General features: G+C 40.5%; 1 protein-coding gene across 1 annotated transcript in view; it reads right to left on the bottom strand.

Moving 5' to 3' along the window:
* Nucleotides 1-287: 287 nt before the first annotated feature.
* The window catches only part of NDNF (neuron derived neurotrophic factor), a 46868-nt gene continuing 35136 nt past the window's right edge, over nucleotides 288-12019 (bottom strand). Inside the window, exons 3-4 of the mRNA XM_025290446.2 lie at nucleotides 6549-6673; nucleotides 288-4904 (exon numbers count right to left, since the gene is read on the bottom strand). Of these exons, the coding sequence (XP_025146231.2) occupies nucleotides 3511-4904; nucleotides 6549-6673 (1519 nt within the window). The 3' untranslated portion in view covers nucleotides 288-3510. The remainder of the gene's footprint in view (nucleotides 4905-6548; nucleotides 6674-12019) is intronic.

The raw sequence follows: 12019 nt of genomic DNA, 5'->3' as shown, positions 1-12019 counted from the left end.
TGCACTCTATCTCAGTGGGAAAGGAAGTGTATGGAGATGCTCCAAATGGCCTTGCTCCTCGAGTTAGATGCTAGTTTTATTCTGAAGCCAGTCAGTGAAGAGAGGCAAAAGCGTGTAGTCTGGGTAAGCTGTTGCATGCCTTGTGAAGACGTGCTTACAACGCACTGGGTGATCATTAAATGGAGAGTGCAGGGATCTGGGGTCTGGTCTCGGTTGGACCTCAACACCCTCATCTACAAAATGAGAGTTGAACCAGATGATCTCTAAGAGGTGTTAGTAAAGTGTTGGAAGAGATCCCAATTTGTTCCCGGTCAAACAGATTCCTTGACTTGTATTTAAAACTTGTGTGTATGTGTTTTCATTGAAGATGAACTATTCAGAACCATTAAAACCTGTTTCAAACTCTAAAGTTCCTCTAAGTAATTTTTTACTTGAAGTCACTCTTCATTTGGCTTTTCAGGATATAAAAATCATAACTTTTTCAAGTTTATTCTTAGGAACTAAAATAAGCAATGCATATGTCCTTTCCAGCAGTAATCCTTTGATGAATGTTTTAAAAATTAATCTAAACATTGATTATAAAGTATTTTAACTAGGAAAATCACCTGCTATGTACTTTTTAAAAATAGATTTAAATAGTCTTAGGTTAAAACAATTGACTAATGATGTTACAGCCTCTGTTTGTGTGCACATGTAAACCTAGATTAGAATACTTTGTCTCTAAAAATAACAGTATTTTTTTTACAAGTTTGAAGTTGTCAGTTAAGGTTACATGCATATTCTTAAGGAAATTTGAAATGGTCTGTAAAAACAAGTGGCTTTGAAATCATAAATACGAAAAAATTTTTATTTCCTTTTGGAAAATGATCCTTAAATGACTTTTCCCCCCAAGAATAGGTGATTTATATTCTAGTAAGCATTTTGGAGTCAAAGCAATTCCACTACTTACTTGTTTTGACTATGAGAAATTTCTTTTCATTTCTCTGGTCCTCAATTTATTTTTGAGCCTAAAAAATAAAGATACTGAACTTGAATGAAATATTCTCAAAGATCCTGTCTCCTCCATGGTACTATGGCTGTTCTTGGGATTCTAAATGCCCTGTTCTCAATATAGCTATTCTGGAGCTTAATGGAGAAAAGATAGTGCTTTCATATTAGCTATGTTCTAGTTCTTTTATTAATTAAGAACAAATTTTCCTTTCTTGTCCTCCGTTCACCTGAATGCTCCTAAAATCTAAACACATCAGGAAATAAGAGAGCTTTATTTTTAATAGGTTGCTCTCTTCCTTTATGAGTGAAAGAAGTTTCACAATGTGTATTTAATTTTCCTGTAATTTTTAAAAGGCAAATTTCTCTGGGACCATGAAAGAATTTTCTGATATATCCAGACTATATAGAAACCACCATTCCAGCTGGCTGAAAAGTAAAGGCTTGGTTAAATTGACTTGGCCTGGTTCCCAGGCCTTTAGCAATATCTGAGAGTTAAGTCCATCACTTTCAGAAGCTACAATAACTCTTTGATTCACTGTAGTCCCATTTAGCACATTGCTCTATAATAACATAGTTGTGAATAATATGAGAAAGTTGATTCTCCTTCCAAAGGCACTGAATTTATAACTTAGGATAGAACATCTCTGAGACAGTGTCAGTTTTAAAGTTCTTTCAAGTTGGTTAGTTACGTAGCCATTGGGGACATGTTCTTTCTTCCTTTTCAAAAGTTATTTCAGTTGTCAAACTGTTTCAGTTGTCAAACTGTTTCAGTTGTCAAACTGAAACAGTTTGGTACAGTTTGGTACAAAATGTACCAAAAAACAATGGTACATTTTGTTTTGATACCTTAACACTCACGAATTAGAGGACACATTTTTAGGGGGGATATTCTCTGCTAAGGAGGTCTTTTCATAAAGACCACCACTTACACTCCCCAAGCCACAGTGATTCTGTACGCACAGGAATGCTGCTCATGCATGCCCACCATAGGAAAGGTAGTCCAGCATGGAGGTGAAAGGTTGTGGCTAAGGAATTACACCTGTCCCCCTTGTAGTTACAGAAACATTTTGTAGTTTAGAATCACAGAATTCTACAAAAGACAACGTCATATTATAGAAGGTATCCTATAACATCATCTTATCCAAATCTGCCACACCTAATCTTATAAATAGCAAAGAGGGACAACGGGAGGTAACAGGTTTACTTGAAGCCACACAGCCTAGTTGACTTAAATCCCAGACTCTTGTGAATCCTTCAAAGTTCTCATGACACCTCATGTGGAGAACCTGTGGAGAACCTGTGCCTAGTGAAACTATCTAAAACTGCTCCTTGCCCAGAATTTTTGATAAATGGTTTCTATTCTGATTTGCCTACATTTTACCTTATATCTAAATTACTTCTTAAAGATTTGTGAACAATCAAAGCTAAAAGTATGAGACCACTGATAACTTCTAGTTTTCTCATTATAGTCCTAATTGATGGTTGCTCCGCTGCTTCCACTAGAAATCAAAACAGTTATTTTGCTAACATTCAAGCAGTTGGAAAATTTTGTCATATCCCAATTTTTGTACTTAAAAGAGATGCTTATTTTTAAAATAGAAGTAATCTATTTCAGGTCATTAAGGAATACTTCTCGAGCTATAGTATTCGGGGCTTGTCCTTTTAAGTCCATTGGCGTGCTTTCAAGTCTTAACAGCTAGCTCCTATTCAAAATCAAAATACAAGTTGCAGTAACTCTCTAATGCCACAGTAAGTTTAGAGAGATGCAGCATGCCTTCTGTTAGAAAAAGGTCAAATCTGGTGCCAAATCATATAAAGGCGCAGTTTTGGGGACAGAGTGGAAATTGAATACACCAAGGTTGCTACTTGGGAAAATGATCAGTATATAATCTAATATCTTTAATTTTATATACATGAATATAATGTATGTCAACTTTGTACATGAGATACATATAGTATTTAAACATTTTACTCAACAGATAAGAATTTACAATAACAATATAACTGACTAAAGAGCTGTCCACTCAATATACTTAGATCTGTACTTTAACAGGAAAAGAATTGAATAGTTTACAATCATAGAAACACTGACATTTGAAACAAGACTTTATAAAATAATTTATATATATATATATTTATATATATATCCTAGCATCTATTGAGAGGAATGATTTTCATTTGTGGCTGTGTGCAATGAATGGCATATTTTAAATTTTTAGGTAATAAAATAATTTAGAAGCAGTCCATGCAGTGGTCAAAGCAAGGGATGGCAGTTCCTTCAAGACGTCCTCTCTGACATCAGCGGACATCAGTCACACACGGTACCACTGGGGCACACTCAAACAAGGCTCCTCCAGCAATTAGTTACATAAACTCCAACATACACCCGTTGATATCCTTCCTTCCCTAGTACAAGTATAGGTCACAACTTCTCTTAGCTGGGGGACCAGTAGTCAGTTTCTGCTTAACGTGACTCTGTCTCTCCTAAAGTTCTACGTGATGCATCTCCATACGAGGTGACTAACAGACCTTTCTGGTTTTCACCACTTTACTCTGATACTTCACCGAGTGCCCTCCATGTCCTGTGACATAAACATCCAGCAGGTAAGATTTTCCAGGCTGAAGACCTTTAATTGTTTCTGTGGTCACTGCTTTTTGCAGGTTCTGACTGTGGAAATATTTACAGAGGACCTTCTCTGATTTCTTCCTGGTATCTGGGCCCAGGCATTGGTTTTGCTCTCTTTTCTTCTGGTCTTCATTGTAATTATCATCCACTTCCTTTTTGTAGATGCAAAACTTGTTCCTTTCCTGGGTGCCTAGCCAAGCCACCGTGACCGACGAACAGGTACGGAGCTTGTCGAAAGCTTTGATGCGCCTGTCTTCAGGAAGAGAGGGAAACGACTGCTTACTGGGCCGGGTGGTAGCCAGTATTTTCAGCATAGACGCACCCTTCTTGTTTCCCTTCAGTCGGATGAGATATTTGGCTTTTGGTTTTCCTCTCAGCTGAAACTGCCGAATGCCTTCCACATTCTGAGACAAAAGGAGCTTCCCATCTCTTCTCACTTGGATTTGGACGGCGTCCAGACAAGAGTGAACGAAGAAGGTGACCTTCTGGTGAGACGGGACTGGGGCAAACCGTAGAAACTTCGCCCCCTTCCTTTTAACGAACACATCGGTGACCTTCCCGTCCTTCAGCTCCACCGTCTTCTGTTTGGCTTCCTCCTTGGTCCTGGCAAAGGTACCCAGGTAAGCTGTGCTCATGTTGCTGTCGCTGTTAGCCACGAAGACGTCGAAGTAGTACTGCGTGTCGGGTTTCAGATCCGAGACCGTGAAGATGTTCTTGTTTCCTATGCAGACCTTCTGAACGTCCGCCTTGGGCCTCGAGTGAGCATGCCGCCCTAATTTGGGGGAAGGCTTCGTCAGGAAGCTGCGCTCTTTAGCTGAGTTCTCCGAAGCAAACCCGAAGTGGGCAAAGTCGAAAGGGCTGAAGTCCAGGCCGGGTTTGGGGGCCATCATGAAAGCGTCGTCCGCACCCAGCTTGGCTTCCACCGCGCAGAGGCTTTTAAAGTTGTGCTCTCTGCTGACGACCACACAGTACTGAATGGGCTGCTTCAGCACCGAGGCGGTGGGGCTCGGCTTCCAAGCCAAGGTGACTGTGGTGCGTCCTAGGGACGTGACGTCAACTCGCGGGTCGTAAGGCAGTTCAGGGTAGGGCTGGTCAGACTCCGGAGTTGTGGTGGCATAGACTTTGAAATGCGTGTCTTTCTCTGTTGAAAGAAGCTCCAACTGATATAAACCAGACGGAGAACTAGAAGATATGAAATACTCCACGTCGTTGCCTTTGTAGGAGAATAGCTCCGTGCCTTCCTCATTAATGATCTGCTGCTTCTGCTGATCTAGAGGCTCTGGATCACCTAAAAGACACAAAAGAGGCACAGGCTACACGTCAGGACATATGCACAACCTTAAATGGTGTTTGTAAAACAATTCAATTTAGTTTTTATCCATTATAAAAAGAATACATGTTCCTGTAGAAAACTGGGAGATACAAGAAGATAAAAAGACTATCCATTAATATATGATCCGGAGACAGTCCTTTATTAATAGTTTGATTTCTATCAGGTTTTCTTCTACATGTTTCATGCAATTGATACTATTCCATTTTTCTCTGTAACTTTATAACATTTATTATCATGTATATAGGTACCTAGAGAAACCTCCCTTTTTTCTCATTTATTATTATATAATAGAAATAATACAGTTGGTTAACTTTTGAGCATTATAATAATGCTCTTATATATGTAAGGCTTTCTGATTTTAAATAATTTCTTCAGAGTAGACTCCAATTAGTGGAATTTTTAGGTCAGAGGCTGCAAACCTCTTAGAGACTAATCCCTACTGTCAATCTGCTTACCAAAAAGATTCTACCAGTTTGCACTTGGATGGCTAGCCATTTAACTAATTTCACTTTTATTTGTAGGACCAGACAGTCTCATTAGAGTTAGATTATAAACCACCAGTAAGAGGAAATAATTTTCAATGTGTAGAACACTTGCCCAGGAGGAATGAAGGGAAAGCATTGAAACTAAAATGTTTTCCTTTATTTTGGTTATCAGATATCACACAGATATCAGTGTGCACATACGTGAGAGGACCCAGAAAATGACTGCATAGCCAGAGCAAGTAGATCTTTCCCAACCGAGCACAGGTTGAGAGTGAGGTATGTAGAATTTCATAGTCCTAAACCATGTGATGAACACAATCGTCACATGACTATTCCTTTTCTCTGTCTCATCGCTCCCCATATGCTGTTTCAATATTTTCCTAATTACAGTTCCCCCATCACTGTAAATATCCAGCTTGCTAACATCCTGTCACACCATCAATCTCAAGCCTTACTTAAAGCTAGGATGCCTTTGCCCCTTAAGTGGGGGTGGGGGTGGGGGGTGCCGTGGGCAGCATCAACCTAGGGCCTCAGACAAACTCTACTCATTTCTTTGTATCTCGTTATTTGCTTTCCATCATCTGAATCTTCCTTAAATGCCTAACCGACTCCTCCTTCTGACTTTCTTTTCATCCTGGACTTTCAGGAGGTGCTAAATGCCCTTCTGTTCTCTCTTCCTATCTACCCTTTACTCCCCAGAGATCAGATACTCTCATCCTGGTTGCATATTAGAATCACCTAGAGGGGCTTTTAACACACCTCTGTCCAGATCACACACCAAGACATCTGAGGCAGGATCCAGCATCTAAAGCCCCACTGGTGATTCCAAGGTTCAGGCAGGACTGCAAACCACAGCCAGGAAGTTAATCCGAACCTCTTGCCTTTCTCTGCACCTTCAGTCCCCACACCTGTCTCAATCTTTTTTTTTTTTTTTTTTTTTTACCAAATCATGGTCATCTGATGTCATCCCCATTTCCCACATCTCCTTCCTCAATGCCCAACTTCTCCTATGCATCCATGCTGTTCTGTCTTACGAAGAGAAGGCTATATGTCTCATGTCTTTCAGCCATCCATCCATCCAGAGGTCTGGGACCAGATCTGTCGGGGTACTCACCTGAGCCTTCCCCGCTTGCCTCCTCTGGCAGTTCCTGGAGGCTCAGCTTCCACTCTAAGGGCGCATCGCAGGGCGTTACTGTGACGGACAATGGAGTGTTGTCCTCTTCAACCACAAAGAAATACCTGTGTGAGAGTGGACCACTTCAGACGGTGACAGCTTGTCCTCACACTGAACAACCAAGATTACTGGAAAAACCACTTGGTTTAATTTGTGTTCATTTAACAGAAAATCAAACTGGCTATCTGACACAAATCATGATACTTTCAGCATTAACTGTGGAAGTCCATAGCCCAAAGCTCTGCAACCAGATTTACCATCAACATGGTATGACATAATTAGATGTTGAACCAAAATGTGTTGATTGCATGTTACTTGGGTTAAGAATAAACAATTAACCCAGTTTGGGGGTGTTATTTAGCCCAGGCCCTGCCAGTGCAGTGTAAGTCACAACAAAGGAATTTCCAGGGACATTACCCTACAGGTACTGCATTTTTCAAAAATTTAGTGATAAATTTATAAGATATGGAGGGCATTCTAAGGCACTAACTATTCCAAAAGATCATTTTTACAGCTATGCCCTTCTAGAATGCATGTTGATCTCTAGCAAAATGACACTGTCTTCATGTTTTTACATTGTTGATGTTGTTCTGTTGCTTAGTCGATCAGTCATGTGTGACTCTTTGTGACCCCATGAACTGCAGCAGGCCAGGCTCCCCTGTCCTTTACCATCTCCTGGAGTTTGCTCAAACTCATGTCCATTGAGTCAGTGATGCTTTCTAACCATCTCATTCACTGCTGCCCCCGGCTTTTGACTTCACTCTTTCCCAGCATCAAGGTCTTTTCCAATAAGCCAGCTCTTCGCATCAGGTTTTTACATTAGTGACTTTTACTCACAGCTTTACTATTCCATATCTTTTTGGAGAGAGGTATCTAATCACCATTTGAGAAATACTTTTAAAAGGTAAAGATTACTGTGTTAGTCAGTGGAAAGACACATTTCTCTATCACTAAGATTTTCTGTTAATGTAAATAACCTAGTGATTTTAAAAGTTGGACTTCCCTGGTGACTCAGACGGTAAAGAATCTGCCTGCAGTGCAGGAGACTTGGGTTATAATCTCTGGGTTGGGAAGATTCTCTAGCTAGGGGAATGGCTACTCACTCCATTATTCTTGCCTGGAGAGTCCCATGGACAAGAGAAGTCCCATGTGGGGACTCCAGTTCCTGGGGTCACAAAGAGTTGGACACAACTGAGCGTGTCATAAGAGTTGAGTGATTTTAAAACAATATTTTGAAAGATTAAAGCATTCTGCTCTACACATTCTCCTTAGATTTTTTTAAATGATGGTCTCAAAAGAACTTTTTAGGGAGAATAAAAAAATATTGCCTATGTATAACAATGCTATATCTTCTTACTCTGAATAATTTAGATGATTACGTTTATCTTTCAAAGCCCATAATCTTGCAAGGGAGGAAACAGTAGTTTCCTCACTGGTTTCACCTCCTAGGGATGGTACCTCCTCAGTATCTCTCGCCATTGGTTCTCTCCACATGCACCCCAACACCTTCTCCCGCCTGACTCCCACGTCCGTCGGCTCTGTCAGCCTCCTTTGTGGCTCCTTTCCCCTCCCTGATCTCTAGCCCACCAGGTGAGCCAAGGCCCTGTGCCAGAACACTTTTCTACCCATGCTCATGCCCTGTGTGAGCTCACCCAGGCTCACAGCTTTAACCTCTTGTATGTTAATGGTTCCCCAATTTAAATTGTCAGCCTGAATTCTTTTTTTCTCATATAATTGAATTAATGCATTTATGTCTGCTCTGGGTCTTTGTTGCCGTGTGTGGTCTTTGCCTAGTTGCAGCACAGTCTGTTGCGGAGCACAGGCTTCTCACTGAGGTTGAGTCTCCTGTTGCAGGGCATAGCCTTGAGCTTTAGCTCACTCGGGCTTTAGCAGTTGTAGCTCCCAGGCTCTAAAGCGCTGGCTCTGTTCTTGTGGCGCACGAGCTTAGCTGTTCCATGGCATGTGGGATCTTCCTGGAGCAGGGATCGAACACCTGTCTCCTGCATTGGCAGGCAGGTTCTTTGCCACTGAGGCACCAGGGAAGCCGCAGCCTGAATTCTTAACTAAGTTTTAGAAATAACTATTTTCTTCTGAGTTTCCCTGGTGGCTCAGCTGGTAAAGAATCCGCCTGCAATGCAGGAGACCCAAGTTCTATCCCTGGATCAGGAAGATCCCCTGGAGAAGGAAATAGCAACCTGCTGCAGTATTCTTGCCTGGAGAATTCCATGGACAGAGGAGCCTGGTGGGCTATAGTCCACGGGGTTGCAAAGAATAGGACACAACTTAGTGACCAAACCAAGTCTTCTTGCCATTTTTTCCTTTCCTAGATAATACTGAAAATGTCAAACTTAGGGTGTCTAATCCAAGCTTCTCACTCTCTCCCCCAGTCAGCCTCTCTTGTAGTCTGTCTCTTCTCAGTAAATGACAACCCTAACCTTCCAGTTGCTCAGGACAAACATTTTAGAGTCATTCTTGATGTTTTCTTTCTCTTCCACTCCACAGACACTGAATCAGCAGACATTTCTTGGCTTCGTCTTGAAAACATAGCGACTCCATCACTTTGTTCCACTTTCTCTGTTAACATCAGATCCAAGTCATCATTTTTTCTTTCTTGAGCATTGTAGTAGCCTTCTGAATGGTCTTATTCTACTTTGAGCTCCTCAGTTTATTTACCTCCTTGCAGAAGGCGATATCCTTGTAAGCCTAAATCTGAACATACTTGCTGCAAGCCCTCCAAGAGCTTGTTTCATTCAGAGTAAAAGCTGTAGAACTTGCCGTGATCTGGGTCCCCAACCAAACCTCTAAACTTGGCTCCTCCATCCACACCCTTCTTTACTCAGCTCCTTGCTTTCTTTGGAGTATTTATGGCACACTATTGCCTCAGGGCCTCTTACTTGCTGTTCCTCCACCTGAGATGTGTGAGTTGGTCCAAAAAGAAGTCTCAGTGCTGAAGAATTGATGCTTTTGAACTGTGGTGTTGGAGAAGACTCTTGAGAGTTCCTTGGACTAAAAGGAGATCAAAGCAGTCAATTCTAAAGGAAACTAACCCTGAATATTCACTGGACGGACCAATGCTGAAGATGAAGCTCCAATACTTTGGCCACCTGATGCAAAGAACCGACTCATTGGAAAAGACCCTGATGCTGGGAGTGATTGAGGGCAGGAGGCAATAGGGACAACAGAGAATGAAATGGTTGGATGACATCACCAACTTGATGGACATGGGTTTGAGCAAACTCTGGGAGATAGTGAGGAACAGGGAAGCCTGGTGTGCTACAGTCCATGGGGTCACAAAAAGTAGGACTCCACTGAGCAACTGAGTAACAACCACCTGAGATGCTCATCCTCTGGCTGTTGACCTTACTTGATCAGTCACTGCATCAGTTCCCTTCTCAAGCACTATCTCACCACAGACCTACTCTGACTCTTTATAGAAGATATTACCTTCCTACTCGTGAAGTTCTCTTACTCTTTTCTTCAAAGCACTTATATCACTACCTGATATATTACATATGCCTTTGTTTATTTTTTTTTTTTTTTTTCCACCTCTCCTGACTAGAATGCAAACTATGAGGGCAGAGCATTTGGTTCAAAACTTAGGGAACAAAATAATTCTTCATAAATATTTGTTGAATTAATTAATGAATAGGTTTAGCTTTTTGCTTTCGGGAAAAAAGTGCTTAACTGGTCAGAGAGCCTGAAAATTCCTCAGTGGTGGGATCTCTGCCAATGTCACGGTCATGTCATTATCTCTTTTGCTTTCTGTGCTTGGACCACGTAGGGCTTCTTTTGTTTTCCAGACTCAATCCCATCTTTGAGCCACTGGGATGTTTTCTCTGCCTGAAACACACCCTTTAGTCCTTACTAATATATATGAAAAAGTAAATAATTTTAATTGAAATATAGTTAATGTACATGCCCTTACTCTGTATCACTTCTTCACTTCACTTTCTCTTACTGGTGTGGCTCAGATTCTCTCACATACTCTGAGTGTCCTACACTTTTCACTTGGGGCACCTGTTTAATTCATGTAATGTATAAATATACATTTATATTATTATTTGATTTATCATTTTCCCCACAAAGGCCCATTTAGGGTTCATTTTCCATGTCATTTTATTCCCAGCATTTAGCACAGATTTCTGCATGCAGAAGGTCTTGATAAACCTTTTTAATTAATGAATTACTAAACGAATAAATAGAACAGAAGAATCATAACACCCACCTTATTCTAGCCTGAAGATACCTATGCTTAGAATCTACCTGAAGATACAAAATCTGAATGGAAATAAATGTGCCCCCCCACCCCTATTCAAAGATGAATTAGGAATTGGAGGGTGGAGTTAGGGCTGTAGAAGGACAAATAAAGTGAAGCCCCTATAAAAGTAAAAACGACTTGTTTAGAATAAAGATAGACGATCATCCAGGCAAAATAACTAGATGATTGAATTGTTCACAGTATGGAAATTTTCTGTACCTTAAGCATCCATAAAGATGGGGGTCAAATGGTTTAATTTTCAATTCATCAGATTTGGACAGTAGAGTTTTGTTCCTTTGACCAGGTTGCATAGGTGATATTAAGCACATAGACACAACTGAACCCATCTACATTACAAAGAATTAGGTAAGACAAAATAATTTCTTTAGCATCATGTAATATAAAAGGTATTCAAAATTTTCTGCTTTTGTTTTTGGTTTTTATGTGAGTAGCAGAGCTAACCCGTGCTGAAATCCACGTGCAAGTTCATTTATTATCTTCTCTTCTCGTTTCAGTCAAGAAAGTAGTTTGTTTCCCAAAGTAAGCAACTGTGCCTTAGTAACTTGAATCCAGGCCATAAGCAACCAATAACAAAGAAAACAATGCCTGCATTCCACAAGGTAATCATTATACATATAAAACTTCAGGGAGTCCCTCTAAGTCAACATTTTCATATGGAAACACTTATGATTTAGGGATAAAAGATAATCTGAATAAACTTTAGCAATTTGACAAACATGTATTGTCTACCATGCACAGCACACTTGTGGAAGGGAGCTGTGATCAGAGATGATAGGATATGATTTACGAGCTTCAGGTATTCACTGGCTAGTGAGAGAGGCCGAAATGTGATAAATATGCTCCAAATTATAATGTGGGAGTGAGGGATAAACACTCCATGCACCATTTAGACTCTGGAATTTATGTATAAACATAAGAATAATTAATGAATCTGTTTTCTTTTGCTGTTCTCTGCTGCCAAACTTTATCTGGAATTTCATCTTTAGCTATAATATCAACAATGCCTATGCATTATCTCCTGTCACATGTTTTAGCTCTAGAAACGACTGTGGCTTCAACTCTTTAACTAGTGCAAGTTAACATTACATCCAAATGGAGCTATCCAAGTCTCCAGTCATTGTTGTGGGGAAGA

This window comes from Bubalus bubalis, chromosome 7, assembly GCF_019923935.1.
Source record: "Bubalus bubalis isolate 160015118507 breed Murrah chromosome 7, NDDB_SH_1, whole genome shotgun sequence".
In the NCBI taxonomy this organism is placed as follows: Eukaryota; Metazoa; Chordata; class Mammalia; order Artiodactyla; family Bovidae; genus Bubalus; species Bubalus bubalis.
The sequence above is the reverse complement of the archived record's forward strand: the minus strand, read 5'-3'. Positions and strand labels throughout refer to the sequence as shown.